The sequence below is a fragment of the Pteropus alecto genome, unplaced genomic scaffold (genome assembly GCF_000325575.1).
Source record: "Pteropus alecto unplaced genomic scaffold, ASM32557v1 scaffold79, whole genome shotgun sequence".
Lineage (NCBI taxonomy): Eukaryota > Metazoa > Chordata > Mammalia > Chiroptera > Pteropodidae > Pteropus > Pteropus alecto.
In genome coordinates this window covers 10874240-10897459 of record NW_006494612.1, presented here as the reverse complement: position 1 = coordinate 10897459, position 23220 = coordinate 10874240, and the positions used below count along the sequence as shown (strand labels likewise).

The 23220-nt window shown below is 38.8% G+C and overlaps 1 protein-coding gene across 1 annotated transcript in view; it reads right to left on the bottom strand.

Annotated features, from left to right (window-relative positions):
• Positions 1-818: 818 nt before the first annotated feature.
• The window catches only part of DCBLD1 (discoidin, CUB and LCCL domain containing 1), a 40498-nt gene continuing 18096 nt past the window's right edge, over positions 819-23220 (bottom strand). The window contains exons 4-14 of the mRNA XM_006926120.3: positions 21858-21930; positions 16336-16469; positions 11158-11198; positions 9974-10189; positions 9495-9616; positions 9074-9221; positions 8871-8978; positions 6548-6635; positions 6271-6320; positions 5260-5379; positions 819-2863 (exon numbers count right to left, since the gene is read on the bottom strand). Coding sequence (XP_006926182.1) covers positions 2340-2863; positions 5260-5379; positions 6271-6320; positions 6548-6635; positions 8871-8978; positions 9074-9221; positions 9495-9616; positions 9974-10189; positions 11158-11198; positions 16336-16469; positions 21858-21930 — 1624 coding nt within the window. The 3' untranslated portion in view covers positions 819-2339. The remainder of the gene's footprint in view (positions 2864-5259; positions 5380-6270; positions 6321-6547; positions 6636-8870; positions 8979-9073; positions 9222-9494; positions 9617-9973; positions 10190-11157; positions 11199-16335; positions 16470-21857; positions 21931-23220) is intronic.

Below are 23220 nucleotides of genomic sequence, written 5' to 3'. Positions count from 1 at the left end.
CACCCTGAGGAAGTGCTGTTTCAAAACAAAGTCCTGTTCTCTCCTTTCAGTCATGATTAGATCATGAGTATAGGGGAAGAAATGTGATAGACAAAGAAGACAGCTCCATTGTAAAGATACCTATTTTTTTAAAGACCTGTTCTCATGGACAAGTATTTTAATGTTAAAATGCTATGCACAGCCCACTGAGAAAAAAAAAAAAAGCCTACTATAGAACAAACACTTTGATAAATGCTGTCCAAATTAATTCTTATCTGTAAGCCTTGGAGGAAGGCACATTGGCATCATTTTGACACATGAAGAAACTGAGGCTGAGGGTTATACAATGACAGACTAAATATACAAATGGAAAACAGCCAGACCATATATAAAAACAGAACTCTGATTCACAACCTATAGCAATAAACATAAGAAACCGACACATTAACCACAGTAACCAGCTCAGACAGCCAGCCTCCTATAAATTAGACCTATAAGAAGTCAGACCACTATTTCTGGTAATAATCCAGGAGGCCAAGCAATAATACCTGTAGTGATTGACCCCAAATTGCTAAAATTTAGTTAATAATTGTTATCTTCCCTAATTTTTGTGCCCATTTGCAAGTTAGGATCAACCAGAAAAAGCCAAATATGCACTCTTAACCAATTATAGAGGACTCCCTACTTCTAGTTATTTCTCCTGATATCCCCAGGCCAAATCTACCCATCTGTCCCCAAGCCTGTGCTCTTTTTGCTGTACCACTTGCCCTTTCACGGTGCCCGAGTTACAAGTGCCTTCAATAGGCCAGCAAGCAGACAGCAATGAGAGGCGCAGGCACTTTCATTTGGCATAGTGTATTATATTAGTATGCATGTAAAACCATGTAAACAGCACAACGTAAACAGTGTATCCACCACAATAACCCACAGATAATCTGCCACAACCTTCCAGCACCCTCACTATTTTAACATTTATACATTTCACAGAAAGTCACAGTCATACAAATAGGATTATAATACATTTTTTTAGTGAAAGAATTTTTTGGTCCACATTTTCTATTAAAACAAACAAACAAATGTATATTTTCCTCTTTGGCAAAAGAGGTTAAATCCCCCACAGCAAACTCACAAGGCAAACTCAGATAAAGACTACTGAACATGAGGTATAGCTGAGGTCTGGGCTAACTTGGAACTTAGACATATACTAGAAGAGAAAAGTGTTCCTTACAAAATCAGTTCAGTTCCCAACCATCTCAGTAGAAAAGCTCTGTGTAGATTTGGCCTCGGTCAGTTTTGTAAGAACACAGCTCAAATATTTTTTGTGTTTCAGAGTACAATGTGCTATTTCTGAAGAAAGTCATGAAAAGTGTGGGCATCTGACCTCAGCAATATTTTTAGCCTGAGGTACAAAAGCATCTGATACAGTAATTCAGGCTGTAATTGCTGTGCCACCTTCATTCAATTTGTTGGAAGAGCAGTTTGGGTTACTGATAAGTCAGCTTTTGGCTTCGCAGAGCTTGAAAAGGTGGATTTGCATGTGAAAGCCATACAGCATCTGCCAGGTCTGAGGTGAGGAAGAAGCAAAGTGTGATGGAGGCCAGTTCCCCAGGGATCAGGTCCTGCAGGTGAGGGCAGTGTGGTCCCCTCCTGCTCTATGAATGCCCTGACTGGCCACTGCACATCCTACCTGAAGTGGAGTCTACAGAACAGGTAGTTGCTGAGGTGGTTCTCTGTGTTTTTAAATCTGCAATCATAATTGTTAACAACCACCCTGGTGTGCTTTTCATGCTTCAAGTAATTTCATTCCTTCCAGAAGAATGTTAACAATGCTTTTAGTTCTAGTTATCAAAGGAAAGAAAATGAGCCACAAAAACAAGATTAAGTTTAAACAGACCTGCTGCTAACATACTATCATATAAAATATATTTTAACAGTGAACATACTTTTATATACGTTTTTGCAATAGCTGCATTCTCCCACTTAACCTCTGTGCAGAACTAAAATCTGAAAAAGCAAACTTAAGTTACTTTAATTCTTGTTAAATATAACTGTACAGATTGCACATTTTACACCAAAGCAGCTCAATATCCCAGAAAAATGAAAATACCATCTAAAAATTTTCATTTTTCTAGCCCAACAAAACTCAACAGACTTCTTGCCCAGCTGCACATCTTTGTAAACAGTTTGGGAGGTGGTCTCTAGGACTCCACCGGAGGATCCTATTAAATTTCTCACACACACACACACACACACACACACACACACACACCCACACACACACACACACACACACATCCCTTCTTCCAGTGCCGCACACAGCAGGATGCTCAGTACCACAGCAGGTTTGTTTCACATTATGTTCACAAAAGAGCAGTCACAGCTGTCTGGTTGAGGGGTTTCAGGCAGTCTCTGGGGGCTGAGTAAGCATCATTCATCTGGGGCTTCTGATAATCTGGTTCTGCGTGCTCTGCGGTTGAGCAGCCCCCAGCTTTGGGCTGAGAGTAGCCTGGGTTGGCGGGCGCGGGGCTCTGCGGCCTTTGGTAGCCCGTACTTGTGGCGCCAGCTGCCGCTGCAGCTGGGGAGAAGCTGCCAGAAGAGAGGGAGTGTTTGTGTGCCAGCTGGGGCCCCGGCACACGGTAGCCACTCTGCGCAGAGAAGGTGTGCGCCCGGGCCAGGTGCCGCTCCACGATGGGCGTGGCGTACTCGGGCTCTGCGTTGGTCAAGGGCAGCGCATACTCGTGGCGGCCCATGGAGAGAGGACAGTCATAGTGGCTGGGGGCCTCGGCGCTCACCCCTGCCTCGTCCGCCTCGGAGTCCATGGGTCGGAAGGTGGAACCCTTCCTTGTGACAGTTCCGGTGCCAATCATGAGAGGCTGCTGGTAATCTGAAATCAAAAGAGCAGAAGGCACATCATTTGTTCAGCACATGGATACACGGGTAAGCTAGTTGTTTGTAGAGGGCACTCTGCCCAACCGACTCTGCTGAGTGCCTAATGTGGACCAGGCATGGTGAGAGACACCAAGATGTAAAGCACACAGAGGCCACACTCAGGGGTGTACACAACCATATGATGCTTTAGGAAGCCTCCAGGGTCATAAGAACCTAGAGAAGCAGAGATTACCTTTAACCCTATCTAGGGGCATGGGGGAAAATGCTTCATGGAGCTTTTATACTGGCTCTTAAAATGCCAAAATTTGGGCGTGGACGGAAAAGTGATTAAACAACCTGTTAAACAAACCATGAAAACAGTTTGATGTGGTCAGAGTATGAGAGACGTGGACCAGTTTAATAGAATTCAAAGACCAAAATAGTAGGTTGGGTACTAATGATAATGGTGATGATGATTAAACCTCACAATTATGTAGCTGTTATTCCATGTCAGGCACTATTCTAAGATATTAAGATATTAATTAATTAAATCCTCCAAAAAATAAAAAGTGCTATGAGCTAGGAACTATTACTCCATTTTACATAATGAAAAAATGAAGCAGAGAGAAAGTAAATTTTCCAGAATCACACAGCTGGCAGCCAATGGAGTGAGAATTCAAGCACAGGTCCCAAGTGTCCACTGTTAACCATATGCTAGATCTTGAGAAGCGCCGAGTGTGTTGCAAGGAAACTTGATTTAATTCTGTAGAAACCTACTGAGAATTCTAAATAAGACACTGGCACGGTTAAAGGTAACTCTAGGGGGTAGACTGAAGAAGAAAAGATAAAAACACACACACACACACACACACAAGGAGTAAGAAGCAAAGAGAAATGAAACAGAAAAGGGAACTGAAAGCAGCCTTAGAAAAGCCATACTTTGGCAACAAGAGGAATTTATTACCAATGATATACATAGGGTATGAGGAAAGAGGGGCGCCAAAGACCCTTCTCAGGTTAAGCCTGGACGACAGGAATGCAGAGCTGGGAAGACAGGGATGCAGAGCTGGGAAGCCACTTAGTAGAGGGGTGCACGGAGCATAGGTGGGGAGGTTAGGAACAAGGGGTCCAATTTTGGACCCCCTGAAGAACTGGTGACACTTCAGGTGGAGAGATGTCCAGCAGATGAGAATTACTGATTTATTGGGGACCAGGAAGGAAGTCTGGGCTTGAGCAGCAGAGTGGACACATATGCAAGGAAGGACTCTGCTGAGAGCTTTGGAGTGGGTGAGACAGCTTGCAGGGGGAGACTGCGGATGAATGGGGTAAAGAGCAGGACCTGGGCCTTGCACATAGAGGAGCCCAAGAAGGACCACGCCGTGAGGAAGAAGAGTGTGCATTGGAACCTGAAGGAGAATGAAAGGCAGAAAAGGACAGACAAGGGGTTCTCGCCTCTCTGGCTTCACCCCCAAGATAGAACTAGAATTGTTGGGAGAAAGGAACAAGAAGATGGATTTCAGTTGAAGAGATGTTCTCTTTGCCTCTGAAGTGGCTCAGACGACCTTTCTACTGACACCTCTCCGAAGCTGGTATATACAAGCACACCCAGGAACTTCTGGTTCAGTAGGCCTAGGGCATGGCCTGAAAGCCCACATTTCTAGCAAGCTCCCAAATGCTGCTGCTGCTGCTGGTGGTCCTTAAAACACACTTTGAGAAGCAAGAAGCTAGAGCAGTGCTACTCAGTGTAGTCTGTAGACACCTACATATCTGAGAACTGTTTGTGACAGGTCTACAAAGAGATTACACAAACTGAGGGGAAGTGTTTGGAAACTTATAGCAATTTGAGAGAGTAATTTTAAGTCCCTCGAGTCTAATTAAAAAGGAGCTTTGTATTTTGTATGTCTTTTTAAAAAGCTTCATTATTACTACTAATTCTTATTGTATTTTACAAAGTACCAGTCCTTAATGGATTAGAAATTTTTTTAAAAAGCAAAATGTGGATCCTTCCACATAGATGGCCATTCTAACACTAAAGATTTCTTCATCTCCTGTCTCCTCTTCCTCAAAGGCAATAGCTGTACTTAATCCATCTTTCTAGTCCCTAGTTCATCTTTCCTAGAGCCTTAAACGAAACCTTAGTAACAAAAACAAATACGAGCTTCCAGATTTTAGTGGTGCTTCAGAGCCATTGCTTTGGTGTCATTTTAGCCCCTGCAGGAGTAAAAGCCTCTGCTTTCGAGAAATATCTGTGTCAGTTTGTAACTCTGTGCAGAGTGCAGAAAGAAACTTCACACATTACTGATTATAGGACCCTATCTAAACAAAAGGATTTTAGTCTTATTTCTCTCTTGGTCTCCTTCTCTCACAAGCAACACCTCCTTAACGGCACTGTCACAGAGGCTTAACACTTACCCGCCATAGCACTTGAGATGAGATCTAACTTTTGTGTCATCTCCTTTTCATTATCATAGCTGATGGTAAACTCGGCTGACTGTTGTCTGGCAAAAGGATATTTAATCTGCTTCCAACAATCTGGAATAAAGATAACACAAAACAAAGTAGTATCTCAGAAGTGTAATGCACATACTCCATGATGTGTCCTCCTCCATGAGCCAGAGGTCAGGCTGCCTTTTGCAGGCTGACCTTGTGATAAATTCCCGGGCACAGTGCTTCAAATGTGTGTGGTAGAAACAGCTAGCTGAGGTTGTTTTAACAGCAAACATTGTACTTTCCATTGTGCCTTTCCACTGTACCTTTAAAATGTATCTGTGTACCCACAGGTCCCAGATTATCCCTATGTTAGACCACCTGAGCTTAGTCTTCTAGTCTGCACTGAGATGGTTGGTATTCATGACCCAGAGGAGTCAACATAGCTGGCTGTCTAGAGCCTGTGAAGGTGGAGTCCCAAGTTGTGCCTGAGATTCTCAGAGGTCCTGCCTCGCTGCCCTTTCTCTCTGGACTGCAGCTGGTGCATTGCTTGGGTGTCCTGTGTCCTAAAGATTTTCTGAAACCTGAATACAAGCCCTGTTTAGTCCTTCCCTCACTTTCCCAGAGTGGAAAATATACTGGAGGCCTGCAGATGCTGAGTGCTGGACAATGTTCAAGTCACAGAAGGGGCTTTTATAACTTTTCCTTGGCAATGCGGTGGCCTAAATTCCAGTGCCTCCCCTCCAAAAAAAAAAGATGTTGATAAACGATGGGGTGATGCTGAACAAAAGCAAAAGTAAAGTGACTCTGAAAACTCTGAATTAAAAAGACTGGATACAATATATTCCTTCCTTATAAATCTGCTAACTTAAAAGCTATAGATCTTATTTTTTAACCATGCAAGTGTGGGCTCCAGACCTGATCATGCTTTTAATCAGCAGATCCTGTCCCTTCCTCAAAGACCGAATAAAACTGTAGACCGAGTTTTCAACCAACCTGTTTTCTGAGCCTTAGCGGATCCATAAGGATTTCCGTTCTTCTTCCTCCTATTGAAACAAAAAAAATGCTACTGAAAAGGTTTCTAAATAAGTACAGTTTCTAAAATAATACCTGAGACCTCCACCTCTACCAGCTTGTTTGGAAAATATGTTAACATTTTATCTTGGAAGAAGTAATGCTGCATTTCTACACATGAATATTTGAAGAGTAACCTTTTTGGTTTTTGATTGTTTATGTAATTAGAAAAGAAATTTAAAAGTGTAAAGTCACATACTTTCTAAGGACTGCAAAGATTCCCATTCCAGCAATCAGCAGGGCAAGGAGAAGCACCAGTGGAATAGCAATCATTGTGACGTTTATTCCTAAGAGGGAGGAAGCACATTAAAACAGAAATGACCTGCAACCACGTTTCATGATCTAAAATGCAACATTTATTTGAAAGGTTTTCAGTGGGTTAATATATGGGGAAAACAAATACATGGTAGGTAGGCAATTACTGACACTGGAATGCAAAATGAGAGTATTCAAAATCCTGGCTAACTTTAGCAAAATAAAATTTGTCCCTCCCCCTCCCAAGGCAGTTTTCTTTAAAATTTTTTTGGTTTGTTTTCAACAATGAAAACATTTGTTTCAATTATAGCTGACATACAATATTATATTAGTTTCAGGTGTACAACATAGAGATTAGACATTTATATAATTTATGAAGTGGTCATTCCAATAAATCTAGTATCCAAATGACACCATATGGAGTTATTATAATACTATTGATCATATTCCCTATGCTGTACTTTATATCCCTGTGACTGTTTTTATAATGGGCAATTTGTACTTCTTAATCCCCCGCCGCGCCCCCCCACCCCACCGCCCAAACTCCCTCCCATCTGGCAACCATCAACATGTACTCTATATCTACAAGTCTGTTTCTGCTTTGTTTATTTTTTTTATTTTTTATTTTTTTTAGATTCCACATACAAGTGAAATCATATGGTATTTGTCTTTCTCTGTCTGACTTATTTCACTTAGCATAATACCCTCTAGGTCCAACTGTGTTGTTGGAAATGGCAAGATTTCATTCCAAAAAATAGTTTTCAGTGTTCCTCAGGGATTTGTGTTGACTCTGAGCTTGTTGCTTGGACCATATTAGAGTCCAAAAGTCAGAATTGAAGGGGAAGATTTAAAGCTGGCCCACCCGGCCAGGAGCTATTCAGACAGGTAACAGATTTCAGCATAGTGCAGAGCTCTTAAGCTTCGCTCAAGCAACCAGTTCCCCCTGATGGTGGGCATGTTTGGACCTGGGCAATAACAGAGGACTGGGGACTCTGGGCTTCCTCTTTCCAGAGCTTTGGAGCCGTGAACTAAAAGAAAATGCAGCCTGGTGACCTCAAACAGCATTTCCGCTCTGCAGCATGAAACACCAGTCTATGTCTTCCTACAACTCCTTCTGCTTTAAAAAAGGAGGCCACTTTACTAGCTACTACAGCAGGCCCCAAGCTTATAGAAACTATACAAACTAAAAAAGAAATATTTGTTCTTCGCCCTTCTTTATCTGTGAACCCTGGGAAGAAAATAAAGGGACGACCAGGAGTGGTAACGTATAGTTCATGAAAGAGATAAGGAACTTAGAAAGGAACTTACATAAATAACCGCAGTGTTATTTATAAGAGCGGAAATTTAGGAAAAACTTAACAACTTAAACATTGAACAATAGGGGAATGGTTAACTAAATAATGGTATTTCCATATGAAAAAATACTATAAAGATATAATTGTTTTTCACATATTTGTAACATTGAAAAATGCTCACAATACAATGTTAAGTGAAAAATATATGCTACAGAATAGAATATATGGTATGCTACTGTTTTGTCTCAAAGTTATGAATATAAATGTAATTGATTAGATACGACAGAATTTGGTGATTATCTGGATGCTGATTTATGGCTGATTTTTTTCTTATTTATATTTCTCTAATCTTTCCAAATTTTGTAAAATTACTATGCAAATAATTTTATATTTTGAAAAAATAAATGTACTTTTAATGTTCATTACTTGAACAGATCATAGCCTTACATGTTCAGAATTTAAAAAGTATCTAAAGGTTGGAAAGCAATGTCTATCTCCCACTTTTGCTTTTCCTCCACAGGTAGCCAAACTATACTTCCTGACATTCTCCCAGAAATGCTAGAATGAATATATATGTATATTTATAAATAATTTTTTTTACCCTTTTTTTACACACATAATAGAGTTCTATATGAACTGTTCTATACTGTAATTATTTGTCAATTTATCAGAGAGCTTTCTATATTACTAACACATTATTTTTCATGGCTGCAGAATATTCCATTGCATGGATATGCAATTATTTTCTCATAAAATATTTACCTAGTGTTTAAAGGGCAAACACTTCTTTTCTACTTGCAATACTGCAATAAATAGTTGTGGACGTCATTTTACACATATGCAGACATGTCTGAACCATCTGCTTCCAGACGTTTATATGACAAAGAAAAAAAATTTTGTTGAAGGTACTGTAATTTTGAATGGAGTACCAGTTACACCCCTGAGGAAATCACAAAACAATAACTGCTCTACCTGTGGGCACTTCTTCAGAGGGGATGAGTTTTGTGATTGTTTCATCTTCTCTTTTAGTTGAACCAACAGAATTTGGACTTGTTTTGCGCCATACCAATGAATCATTACCTGAGAGAGATGTTGGAAAAACCACATTAGTAACAACAATGTGGCAAAGGACGTGACCGGAATCAAACTGTTCACTGACTTGCCCTGAATCCTACCTTGTGTAATCTGGCAACCGATGAGCTCCACTTTCAAGGCTATCCTCTGGTGCCACATCTGGGGGACAACCCGTACATATCTGGCCACGATGGGAGGGATGAAATTGTTCCTCACTGGATCCCTAAAATTAAAGTTGCCCTGAAACACCTGTAGAAATAGGTAACTTTTAACTGAAGATTCTATTAGTTCATTTTTAAGTCTTTGTCAACCTACCCATACCTCGTTACATGAAACCAAACCCAGCATTCTATATCTGTTGCATTTTTGTAGACACTCATGATATTGAAGATGCAAGACTTTGCAAACAAAGGCCAAGTTATCTCAGGTAAAGGCTTCAAATATGTTTTCTGGAAACAGGTTGATGAAAGCATTTGGAGGCCTGCTCTCCCACTCATTTCTTTCCTCCAGAGTTTCTCTTACCTTTTCTTCATTATTCACAATTCCTTTGTAGGTCCTCCACTTAGAGTTGTTTTTGAAGTTCATCACAAACCTCTTAACATAAAAGTTGAAATTTGACTGTGTGGATCCTGTCGTCCTAATTCCTTATAAGAAGACATTATTCATAGGTTAGTTTTTAAAATATGTATTTCAGGTTCCTTTTTTCCCCCCCTCATTTGGAACCTGAAGTCATTTTATAGGCCAACTTTCCTTATTCGCATTTAGAAACCTGATGTATTTTCACACTGATAATATGCCATAAAAAGGTTTTGCCATTGAGAAATCAGATCTCTGATCCACACATCCATATTTACGACCTGTATACAGGTTCTTCCCAGAGAGACAATGTGAAGATTAAGACGCAAAGTACTTTGAGGTAGAGAGAGACATCTATGTACATCAGAAACATACTTTCAACCACAAGTCATTTTGTATTTGTGAAATTGCACTAGTGTCAGTACCTGTTATTTTCTTTTTCTCTCCCAAATCTATCTCCAGCCACTCTCGTTGTTTGTGGTTTTTGCTGCTGTCCCCTGAAGCCCATGACGGTCCTTGGTCCTGAAGTCGGGCTTGGCTAGGAGACCAAAGAACTTGTTCTCCAATATCACTGACCCACTGCCAAGAAGAAGAAGCTGTGATTTGCTTGTCAGATTCCAAACTCAAGGATCTGCTGCAACCTAGAATAAAAAAGGGGGGCAGGAAATAGTTCCCATATAAAACAAAATGAAAGCAAAAAGATAAAAGTACCCCATCTCATCTAGAATCATTCACTTCCATTTACTTCCATTGCGATAGCAAATCAACTGTTTAATTACTAGTTTTTTAATGACCCAGATTTGCATTTGACTCATTTATACTGCAATATCTTGAAATTGTTGCCACTTTTAATGGACCTCACTAAAGTCCTATCTCTTGTAAGTGACATCTCTTTGACCCCACTGTAAATTTCCCTTTCTAACCTAAATCCATCCTGATTTCAACAAAGTGCAATCGATGTGTCTTAAAGGTTTAAAATGCTGAGGTTCTTCTCACTTGATTAGAGTAGGACTCCATTCTCTGTACCTTTGAAGAGCAGGTAGGTCAAGTACTCTGAACATTAGTGAATTATATCCAATACTCACTTTTAGGACCTTCCTATACCAAGTCCAAAGCAATGTGGAGGGAGTAAATAAAGGGCACCCTCCTCTTCCTGGGTAAAGAAGACATATTCATATTGTTCTTCTTAAAATATCTTACTTTGTGTGAGGAAGAAGAATATTTACACAAAATATATTCCATGATGGAGGGAATAAAGAGCCTTTATTTTATATACTCATTTTCAGTAACTTAAGATAACCACAAATCAAACTGTACTATTTAAAAGATTTTTCTGTTAAAACCTAACATAAAGAAATTTATCTTAATGTCATTTCAAATATTCATTCTTTTTGGCAAAAGTCTGAGAGAGCTTAGATTATGAAGAACAATATTTTCTGCTTAATGTTAACTGGGTTTATTCTCTTTTGTATTTTTTAAGTCAGCGTATTTGGTGCTATGAGATCTGAGGAAAAAAAGGAAAAAAAAGAACTTTATCATTGGAAGGGTATGGAAGAATAAACTACCACTGATGATTTTATCATATTCTTCAGGAAAGCACGATTCTTACCATTGGAAGTAAACAGAAATCGCTTGTCTGACAGGGAACCACTGAAATAGTAAACACAAACACGAGGAGGTGAGTTGCTTAACTGGATCTTAATGACCGATAAAGCACTATAGCACAGGGCTCACAGAGCCTGCTCACACCCCCCATGAGCCTCATAGCACCCCGACAAGGCCACCTTTGTTATCTTCATCACTGGTATTTTGTAGATCAAGAAAATCAGGCCCATCAAAGATAAGCAACTTCCCTAAATTCATACAGGTAGGAGGAGTCTGGGACACTGCTTTTAAATCAAAATCCTGTGTTGTTTCCATCACGCCACATTGTATTGGAAAGAAATGTATAGTACCAGGACATACAGTACCAGGAACAACCTTAAATCCCAGTTAATTAACACATGATGCTGGAGGCAGAAATCATTGCCCCGAATACTTCCTTTGCTTCAGCAGTCACCTTAAGTGTCCTATGCTTTGTCAACTATGGAGTACCATTAAGAGAAATGAAGAAGCCTGGTTACTTTTGGCGCAGCATGTCATTTGCTAGCTGCCTTCCGTGCAGCCTTCCCTACTCCTTCCCTGAGGGGTCCTGCTCCAGCACGTTGTCCAGACAGCCTCAGTGCAGTTTCTCTCTTCAATCACACTCCTTTCTCCTGTAGCACCCAGCACCCCCACCCAGCCAAGAACTCTCTAGCCTGTTTCTGAATGACAGGGTAGAGCTGGAGAAAACTTAAAGCATCTCACCGCTGCAGGACAGTCCTCCTTCCCATCAGCATTGATCCTCAGGCCTCTGGAGCCCTGCTGCTCTACAGCTTGTATTAATCTCATGGGAGAAGTTATCAAATCAGCCTTGTTCTGCAGTTGTCTCCTTTGGTGGAGAAGATATTCCTAAGGCCCAACATTGTATTTAACTTCCTTTAAATCCCTCATCAACTTAATGGTGTATAAATACATAGAATAAATAGAAAATTTTCAGTTCTCAAGATTAATCATATGTGCATAGTACTTGCTATATTAGAGACCAGAAGTAAACACAGAAAGGCAAATGTCACTGTGTGTTCCATTATTTTACAATCTGGAATACAGTTTATTAATTTAAATGTTTAAGTCTGAATTACATATGACAATAATGGACAGAGAGGGTGCCAAACTGTGAAATCCACGGAGAACCCAAAAATAGTTGGACAAGAGTATAAGTACATTCCCATCAATGTTTTTTTTTAGAAGTAACAGGTAGTCAAACTCTCTGGAATGGATTTTTTCTTTCACATCTGTCCACAATCAGGCAGAGACTCCATAAGCCGGAGTATTCTACATAAAGGTTCTTTTATAATCTCTGTACTGAATAAAATGCAGGCACCAATCATTTTTCATGTGAGAAAACTCAGGCCCATTAGGGTCATGAGATTTGCCTAAGTTCAGAAGACCCACCTCTCCCAACTTTTAAAGAAAAGTGCACATAATTATAATTTATATTTAAATTTTTATTAAGATTTATTTAGAGCCTCTCTGACTGATATTTCTGTTTTCTCTAACATTCCTGCACTAAGTATTCCACTTGAAATTTGGCCCAAATAAGTCCAAATAAGACTGCTGCAACCCTGAGAGCCTAAACTTGCTCCCACTGCCAGGAAACATAAAAATATTTATTTATTTTTTGTTAAAAAAGAGAAGTTATGGTGAAAAGGATATGGTAAAAAGAGAAGATGCCAGGGAAGGCCCAGCTTCTAACAGTTTGCTTCCTGGTTTTCCTCCATTATCAGCTGGAATATGCTTTTCCATTTCACTCCACTGAACTAATTGAATACAACCACCTAGAGAATTCTATAGGTAAGTAAACTCTCCTCTTTTAAAAAATAAAATGCCCTAAGGCATTCACATATTAGGGTGAATGAATTCAATCAGATTCCTGGAACTACCAGCCTTTCCAGAGGGCTACAGAAGCAATTAAGAATAGTCTGATGTAAACAGAAAGAAAAGCCTTTCAGCTAATGGTTTGAGCCATCATCCTCTATGTGAAGTCAGCGCCTCTTCCTGATTCCATTCTGGTCTCCTCAGATCCAGGAAGTGACCTGACCCCGGATGAACCCCAGAAGAACCCTGGATATTTACTTTAGGGACTCCTTCCTCAGCTGCAGTGCTTCCTTCTGTGTTTTTTCCTGAACACCAAACAATCATGTGTGGGAACAGAAGTTCAGTGACCGCATGTACAGTGGTTCCCCAACAGCAAAACAGCACAGATAAAAACAACCACTCCCTGAAGATTTGGGACTCTAAATGAGTAAAAGAGATTGTGTTTATTAGCCTATAGTTTACTTTTCTCTGCTCAGTACAAAAAGTCAATGTTAAATCACAGAGCTAGGAGGAAGAAGGGACCTTGATGTAATTCTGGACTTTCCATCTACTCCCACCAACACAAAAACTGGGAAATTTGTTCAAATAAGTATATGGGAAAAACTTTTTCTAATTCATTACTGGGTCAGATTTCCGAACTCTTTTTTTTTTTTTTTTTTGCAACGAATTTTAATTTCAAATTATATACAGCAACTTCATATGTATTAAGCCCAGTTGATGTAGCAGACGTAACTGAGAACACGTTTACTTTTTAAAAATAGGTTTAATTAATTACTCTTCAAAGGTAAAATAAAACCAACTAGTACAAGTTAACCTTTTTAGTATCCTATTTTTCTACAAAAGCAAATGTACACAAACATAGGCAAGAGATTCTAAAAAAACAGATTTAAAGCCAAAGGCCAATTCTTCCTTCTTTTTGAAGATAGTAGCACCCAACAAATCTAGGCCACAGCCTGACACCTTCCTGAAATAGTATCAACAGAAGAAAGCACAAAAAATATTGAAAAAAAATTCTCAAAAGTATCAACAGAAGAAACCACAAAAAATATTGAAAAAAAAATTCTCAAAAGTCAAGGTCAAGATGACATTTAAAGTTTCCTGTGCTTAAGCAATCACTTTTACTATAAATCAGGACATAAAGTTTAATGTTCTAAAGACTTTGAGGAAAATACATAAATAAGAATATATATATACACATACTTGTGTATGGGCATATTTATATAATACATATGTGTACATATATAAATTTTCATATATATAGTACATATGTATGTATATATATGTGTATACATATACATACAGATATATTTGAATGCATCATAGTTTAAATATATGTGTATACACATACATACAGATATAAATTTTATTTATTTGATTAAGGATCTTAGTTTCTAAAGGCATCCTGTGCAATCTTTTAGATCTTAACCTTTGGCAAAATATGGGACTAATTTGTCTTTGAATGTTCGGGTAATATGAAAAAACACTTTGGGGTCTCTTATAGCTAAAAAATCCTATCCAGAGGGGAAAGTAAATGGGAAGGTCATGGAAGGAAGAGAACACAGATGCAGAGATATGAGCCTGACCATCTGAGCATGCAGTACGGGCCCTGTCCTTAGTGGATGACGGCCTTTTATAGGTTACAGAGCATTGATTGCAATGCCTGTGAAAGGGCTGGACTGGAACAACCTCTCCAGATAGCCCCACCTATAACCCTAAACCCAGAATTGCCAGTGGGAGCCCTGCCTTTTCTCCTTAGCCACCTACCAGCCAGCCCGCTGAACATAAGCATGGTGTGCTAACAGGGGCCACCACAACTCTCTAGTGTCCCTTCCCGGGTCTTGACTCTACCTCTATGTCCCTCTAAGGCTTGGGTCTGCCTTCCATTAAACCCAAGGCTCGCCTCCTTCATGCCTTCCATTAAACCCGAGGCTCATCTCCTTCATAAAGGTACCAAACCAACTTCCCCAGTTTCAGTCACAGCTTTCCCTCCCTGGTGAGCTCAGGCCAACAACCTCAAATCCTGAAATGGGTTTTAGTCTCAAAGCTCACTTGTGAGTTCATAAATTGGTTCTCTGAAACGTAAAATACATTTTCCTATTAAAAACAACGTTATAACTTGTGGTCAGAATCCTTATTTGACCCACAATATTACTAAACTACAATGCATTCAAATAGAAAGTAGTAGGGGTGAGGACAAAATTATTGTTTAACTTTCTCAAAATGACATCAGTCACTGTATTTATGCTAACTTGAGAACCTATCTACCCCTACAAGGTGATTATTTTTTAACCAGATAAGATAGTCCATGATCCTTTGTAAGAATGGAACAGTAAAATATGATCGTATTCTTTCTGCATGCAAGAGGAGATTAGGGCCAACTGGTGGGGGTAGGAAGAGATCTACACACAGGCTAGTGAGTGGTAGAAGATAGAGATTCTGACCTACTTTTTTCAACTCTTGGATCCTTAAATGCCTAAAGCCTCTGTTTTGTGCCACATCCCTAGAACCAAGACCATATGGTGACCTGTCCAAAAACAACACAGCTGCAGCAGTGGGGAGACTTTTCCAGGGGCAGAGAGAGAGTAAGGAAGAGAGAAAAACAGTGGCTTGAGGAGACCTTTTCCCTCACTAGGAGTCCACCCAAGGGAGCCTCCCTCTGGACCATTCCAAGCTGCCCCTTTCTATGTGTAGACCACTAGATGGGCCTTTATTTAGTCCTGATGGCTCTACTTTTCCACTCCAGGAGCTAAGGAAACCTGAAAGCATTAAAAACTGAGGCCGAAAGGTTTCAAGTAATTGATATACTTTTTTCTTATGAAGTTAAAAGAGCAGAGGATAACACCAAACAGAGAAGTTAACAACGTTAGTAAAAGCCATCTTTTTTTCACTTCCCAACAGTCATTCACTAAGAGATTGTCTCTAAGGGTCTTCTGGGGAGCTCCGTGGTTCTATATGAGTTTACTTAAGTCCCCTAGTCTACCTTCGATATCTTTGATAATACTGATTAACCAGCAAATTACTAAAACTGGAAAAACTAAAAAGGAATAAGCCTTTGTTCTCTCCCACTTCAGCACCTGAGTAGAAATACTCCTCTGCCCTGGGACTTCAGATGCATGCCATTTTAATTTACTTGTCAGCAGAACCAGTGAGCTTTTGTATTGCTGCATTTATCTTCCACAGAGACATCATAAATGCTGCTCTCAGCACTCACATATTTTTCCCAGTTGAAAAGCCCTTGGTGTCACATGTCTTCTCTTCTTTCAAAATTGAGAGCTGATTAATTATGCCTTTGGGGTTACCTTCCACTCATAACAAAAGGCAAAATACTTACTCCCTTGAGAGCACACCATTGGCCATGGTTCCTTCATATCGACTTATTCCTTTGCGCTGAAGCACGCTGATCTGACCGCCCAATTCATCAGCGATTATTCCTGCATGGATGGCGGCTTTGCACAATAAAGAGGTCTGAAACGGAGCAACATCATCATTCCCAGCTTATTCAAGAATACATTTAAAATATAGTGAGAGTTTTCCATTTTGTTATAACTTGTTGTCAGGATCCCTATTTGATCCATGTCATTGTAAACTATAACTCATTTCAATAAAAAGCAGAAGGGCGAGGAAAACAAATTATTGTATACCTATCTCAAAATGACATTGGAGTCACCATATGTATGCTAACTGGGTAACCTATCCACCGGGTAGGTAAATAGGTAATTTACAGTAGTAGTAGCCCCTCAAAGAACAATGCCTTCCAGTAGCCATGCCCTTGTGTACTCACCTCCCACTGGCCATGTAGCTTACTTTGTGCTGCTGCAGATAATGTGGTCCAGTCAACTACTACACATGGCAGTGAGGCCACCATAGACCCTGCGGCCTCGGGTGCCCCACCACATGACTGCAGCTGCAGGAGCGATTCTAAGCAAGGGGAGCTAAGGAACCAACTGACCCACAAACTCGTCAGCAAATAAACGGTTGTTATTTTAAGCCACTGCATTTGGGGTGGCTTGTTCTGCAGAATTAGACCACTGATCAGTTTCTTACAATTGGCTTATGAGATATACATACTGAGGATCATTTGAGAAGATGAACCTTCCATACCACAGCTTCATTTTACAATTAATTCAGAGATTTAAAAAGGCATCAAACACAAAATAGTAAAGTCAGAACACTAAATGGAGCAGAAAACTTCATGAGGGTCTTAGACCGGTGATGAGCAACCCAGGGCCCATGGCCGCCACCTCATTTCTGGAACCCTCTCTGAGTGGGTCAACAGGGCTGTTGCCTGGTGTGACAACCCAAGCAGGAGCACCTGCCTGGATGAATAGCAAGTGGCCCTGTGACTGAAATTGGCTTGCTGGGAAGTGGGGCTGGAGGAAGGACTGAAACTTTTCCATGAGGTGCCTAGGTCCTAGGTCTCCATGAGCACAGATCTGTGTGGGAGGATGATTAGATAGTCAGCCCAGAACTGAGTGGTTGAGAAGCATCATTTTCTAAATAAACTTCAGCAATGCTCCTCTTCTCCACAGTGGCTAATGCCAAAAAGAGAAAAGCAGCTCATAAAACTGCATCTCTGTAATTGGACTTGGGAGCTTCTCTTTGTGTTAATGACAATGCTGTTTACCTTATTTCAGTGGAAAATTTCTCTTGGATTTTGGTCACAATATTAGGAGGACCAATGAGACCAATTGTATTTTATAATTAACAGGGTTGCAATAAAATTGAGTTTTGTGATGTTTAGAAAGCTCATATTTCCCAAACTAGTTTGGATTTGGCAAAGTGAGTCACTTTTGCAATAATCGCTGACATAGCCAAAAAAAGGGGGAAGATTTCCCAACAGAGAATATGAGAATGCTAAAACAGATGCAGATACTACCCTTCTTGATTTTGGAAAATAAAAAGAATTAGAAGAAGAGAAAAAGATAGTGTTAAGCTATATTGGGAGTTGGCATTTTTATTTTTCCTAAATTTTCTTTTCTTAAAAAGATTTCTTATCACTATTTTAGACTCTTGAAGTAAAAAATGGAGGAGCCAATTGTAATGGAAAAATCATGAATTTAAATTCATCCTGGTTCTGCCTCTAACTCTATTAGGTGTGTTTAAGTCATTTCACTGGTGTGGGCCTGGCTTCCTAACTCATCTGTTCAATGGAAAGCCTGGACTTGATGATGTCTAGTATCATTTCTAACGGTTGTCACCATGTGATTCTAAAGGGCACCCTATGTCCCAAATTTTAGGGTCCAGCAGGACAGCCTATTTCTTTCAGCCCTGGAATGTGGTCCAGGGGTCCGCTAGGCAGCTAATTCCAACTGTCCCTGGGGTCATCTATCTTCCTTGGAATTTGGTCTGGGATGCCATGGTCTTCATTCCAGGTGTCCTGCTCTGTGGCGAGCTCTCACTGGACTTGGAATGTCCCAGGGCCTCCTTGGTTATAAGAGGGCAGGTTCACAAGACAATGAGCCAATAAGACCTATCAGCATCATTGGCCAATAAATATTCTCATTTCCCACAGTACCTAATAATGAGGGAACCCAATGATATATACCTCTTTAATGTATTTATAAATTGCAGCTTTATAAATACTAAATGCATGGCATAGGATACACCTCCAAGAGAATAACCAACAGATCTGGCTATCATATTATTATTATAAAATTATCAGCCCTTTCCAAGATTTTCTTTAAAAAGCACTCTCTCACCCAACCAACTTAAACAAAATTAATGTTTACTTAAATTGGGGCCTTTGGGGTATCAATTTTAAAAATCACACTCATTTAATCTGGTTTTTGAAAATTCCCTTTTGAACAGTGGTATGATTGATATTTTGATTTTTCTAGCTAATTTTGAGGTCTAAGTCTCACTGAAATGTAAATACAAGAAAGTCACTTGCCTAGGTTAATTAGTAAATTGTCTTAAATTCAAATAAAATAATTTAAATCTAATTATTCAGGAAAGGGAATACAAGGAACATCAGAGAAGAACACCTGCATGGCTCACGCAATTACAGGCTGATGATATTAAACATTTCTGAGTTCACTAAGCCATAAAGATGGCAAAATAGATCAGTATGAGGTAAGACTAAAACAGCTTTCAAAGCAATTATCAAATCATCCCAGAACCGGAGCCCTTGTTTAAATCTTCCTTTAAAAAAAATTCAATTTGCACTAAAAAGTAACAACAAAGTATTAAGATAAAAATTAAAAATAAATGTTTTAGATTGTATTTAATAAAACATGAATAAAGCACGTGTTTAAAAATGCCAGTGGAATGTGGTAAAGTGTTAAATTATAAAATATATTCCACATGCTATCATATAAATTGTTCCTATGTTGTTATAGTCTTCATAATTCCCATATAACATTTTCTTTACAAAAGTTAACTGCATTCATTATAGAAATGTTGGAAAATAGGGGGAAAAAAATCACTCATATTGCCATTGCCTGGAGATAATCATTCAACATTAATGTATTTCCCTCTAGCTTTTTGTGGGTGTGTATGATAGGCCTAATTTCTCCTCTTTTCCTTCTGAACTGGGAGTACATTATATGTACTGTCTTTATTTTACGATACTTCTTGAATATTTTTAAGGACTGTGTAATTTACTAAAGTGACTTAAGTGATGTCTTCCATGTAAAAGCAGGTACGTCAGCAGGCTTGGGATAAGGTGCCAAGGGAAAAACTGTTCTAGGGGCTTTTTATTTCTGGTTTCCAGGTGAGGCAGATCTTAAAGAGACATCTACACTACTTAACTGGCATGATAAGCATACACAAATATAGATGCCTTAATGCATTGGTCAAGGGGATAGAAGAATCACGGAATCTTAATCCAAAAAGACTTTTAAAGATCTCCTGACACTTCCTGACACTTCCTGACACTTCCTGACAGACAGTTCCACACATATACAGGCCACCTCTGACAAATGATTATAACATTTGCATTTGGCACTTTCTTCAGTGAGTAGGGGCTTGCTGTTTCTTGAGACATCCTATCCCATTTTGCACTGCTCAATGATTCCTCATACACAGCTGAAATTGGCCTCCCTATAACTTTCATTCATTGATCCTAATTCTGCCTTTTGAAACAACACAGAATGAACCAATTCTTTTTCTATAATTGCTTTTTAAGACAACATATTTCTTCCCTGAGACAGAGCACCTATTGTCAATAGATTCTCTGGTAATTGACAAACTCTGTCAAATTGACCTACAGGATATGCTTTAGTCTAGCAAAGACTTGCTACAACTGAAAAGCATTTCCTAAGATGAAGGCACCATGGAAGACAGACTCTAAGATAACCCCCATGATCTGCCTCCTGGTATTCCCCACGATGTAATCCCTTTGAGTGTGAGTGCGAGCTGTGGCTTTCTTCTAATTTATAGAATATGGCAAAGGTGATGGGGCACCACTGCCATGATAACATGGGAAATTCTTCCTAGATGGCTTTGAAGGAGCAAGACATTGGAAAGGCCCACATGGCAAGGAGCTGAGGACAGACTCCAGCCAAAACCCAGGAATAAATGGAGGTCGTCCGTCTGACAAATTCATAAGTAACTGAATGCTGTGAAAACCATGTGAGCTTAGAAGCAAATCCCTCCCCATTCAAGACTGGATGAGACTGCAGCCCCAGCTGACACCATGGATACACCCTTGTGAACCCTGAAGCAGGGAAGTAAGCTCAACCATGACCAAACTCCCAACCCACAGAACATGAGAGAGGATACATGTACCGTTATACGTTTCTACGTTTGTGGTGATATTGTTGTACAGCAATAGAGACCTAATACACTTACAATATTATTATATACAAAGAGGAACTACTCTGATTTCTTTGAAGAGATTAATTTTCAAAATACAAAATTTCCTGCCAGATAAGATCATTCTAAAAGCAAATACTGTAAAACCAGTTAGTGAGTCAAATAGGAAACCTGTTCGTAGTATTTGCAGTTGTGTACTCAGATCTACCACCCAGGAAACTATTTACCTGTTACACTGAAAAAGAAAGCTCTGTCAAGAGCAGGCAAGATAAACAATGAAAGTAAGAAAAAATGATGCTATTTCTCTTATTGTACATAATTCTCAGGTTCTTTGCATGGTACAGGAAATAATAAATCAAAGCTTTCTATTGTTAGGGGGAAAAACTATACTTCAATTTTTTATTTCTTTTAATTTCCTGACATCATTTAGGAACAGCCTGAGACAAGTATATCTTCAAATTGAGGCAGTATAAATCATTTTAAGGTTCAAACAATTTACAGGACAAATGAATATCCTGTGTCAATCTCATAAAGACAATACATGAAAAAGGAATTTAAAAAAAAAATCTGCTGCTTCTAGAATCAGGATGCGCAAAAGCAAAAATTAAAGCCAAGTTTCCCTCCTCCCCCACTGGAGATGAATTATCAATCTTCTAGAACATGTATGTTTTCTCTGTGCACGAAGATGCATGTCAATAACTCTTAGAAAAGTAGCATCACTCTACAGATTTTGACATTTCTAATAACTCAAGCCAATTCCCAAAGCTAGAAACCTATTTTAAATAACAATGTAAAAATTTTAAAATCAGATATCAGATTTCTAAGACAGAAATTTATAAATAGTAAGAAATGAAGGGTTTTGAATCTGGAGACAGGACATATACTTTAGAAAAATGACTCCTTATAAACTTAATTTTCTCTGGGAAAATGTGTATAACCCAGAAGGTCTCAATAGGCATAAGAAATTGGGGTACAAAGAGGGAGGGGAATAAAATATAAGAAGACGGCAGATGGTTTCACTGGTCCCAGACACAATGTCAATTCTTCTGTGATCTTTTTAATTTCCTCCCTGCCATAAAATTACCCTGAATCACTTACATCTCTATATCCATCCACCACATTCCCAGAAATGTCTCCTGCAATGTCTTTACAACCAGCTGGGCAGAAATTGCTGGAAAAGAAAATTTAAAAATTTATATTTTATTAAATTTAAAGGTATTAAATTATAATTAAAAGTATTTACTCTCCTCCATAAAATACGTGGGAAGGAATAACTTGCTTTAATGACAAATCAGAAACCTGATTTATGAAAACACAGATTAATCTAAAATGTTAATCTGAAAGAAAGTTTTACACAATAATTATTTGTTTTATATAAGGATTTGTTATAAACTCTATTATAAACAGTGAGCTTCCCTCATGTATCTTAATTGATTGTAAGATGTATAAGCAATAGTTTTAAGAAAAGAGAAAGTTTCTAAATGCTATAGATAGCATGACCTCATTTTCATAAAAAGATGTTTAAAATATAGAAAATAACAACATATTTTTCATGGATAAAAAGAAAACAAGGAATTATATCTCTGGATTCTGGTAAAATTTTGAAGAACTTTCATTTTCTGTATTAACATCTTGATTCGCTCAACTTGTACTACCCAATGGGAACATAATAGAAGCCACATATGAGAATTTAAATACTCAAGTCTACGGCCATGCCACCCTGAACATGCCCGATCTCGTCTGATCTGGGAAGCTAAGCAGAGTCAGGCCTGGTTAGTACTTGGATGGGAGACCACCTAGGAAGACCAGGTTTAAATAAATAAATAAATAAATAAATAAATAGATACTCTAACAGCCACATTAAAAAGTAGAAAGAAACAGAAAAAAACTAATATTAATAACATATTTAACCCAATATACTCAAATTTTATCATTTTTACATGTAATGAACAGTAAAAGTTATCAATGAGATGTTGCCAGCCTTTCTTTCTTTTTTACTAAATTGTCAGTATCTGCAGTATATTTTATACTTATAGTACAGTTCCATTTGAACTAGCCACAGTTTAGGTGCTTGACAGCCACACATGGCTAGGACTGGACAGTGGTGGTCTACATTAGTTATGAATTACTTTTGTAATCAGAAAAAAAGGGGTATATGTATTTTCAGCTTTAGTGAGGTATAACCGACAAAACTGTAAGGCATTTAAAGTGTATATTGTGGTGATTCGATTTATGTTACCCATTTTGTTAACACATTCATCACTTATTTTAATATACATATGTATTTTAAATATATATATATGTGTGTGAGAACAATTAAGTTTCTACTGTCCTAGCAAATTTCGATAATACAATACAGTGTTATCAGCTAGAGTTATCCTGTTACACATTAATTAGATCCTTAGACCTTATCCATCTTATCGCTGAAAGTCTGTATGCTTTTACAAACCTCTCTCAATTT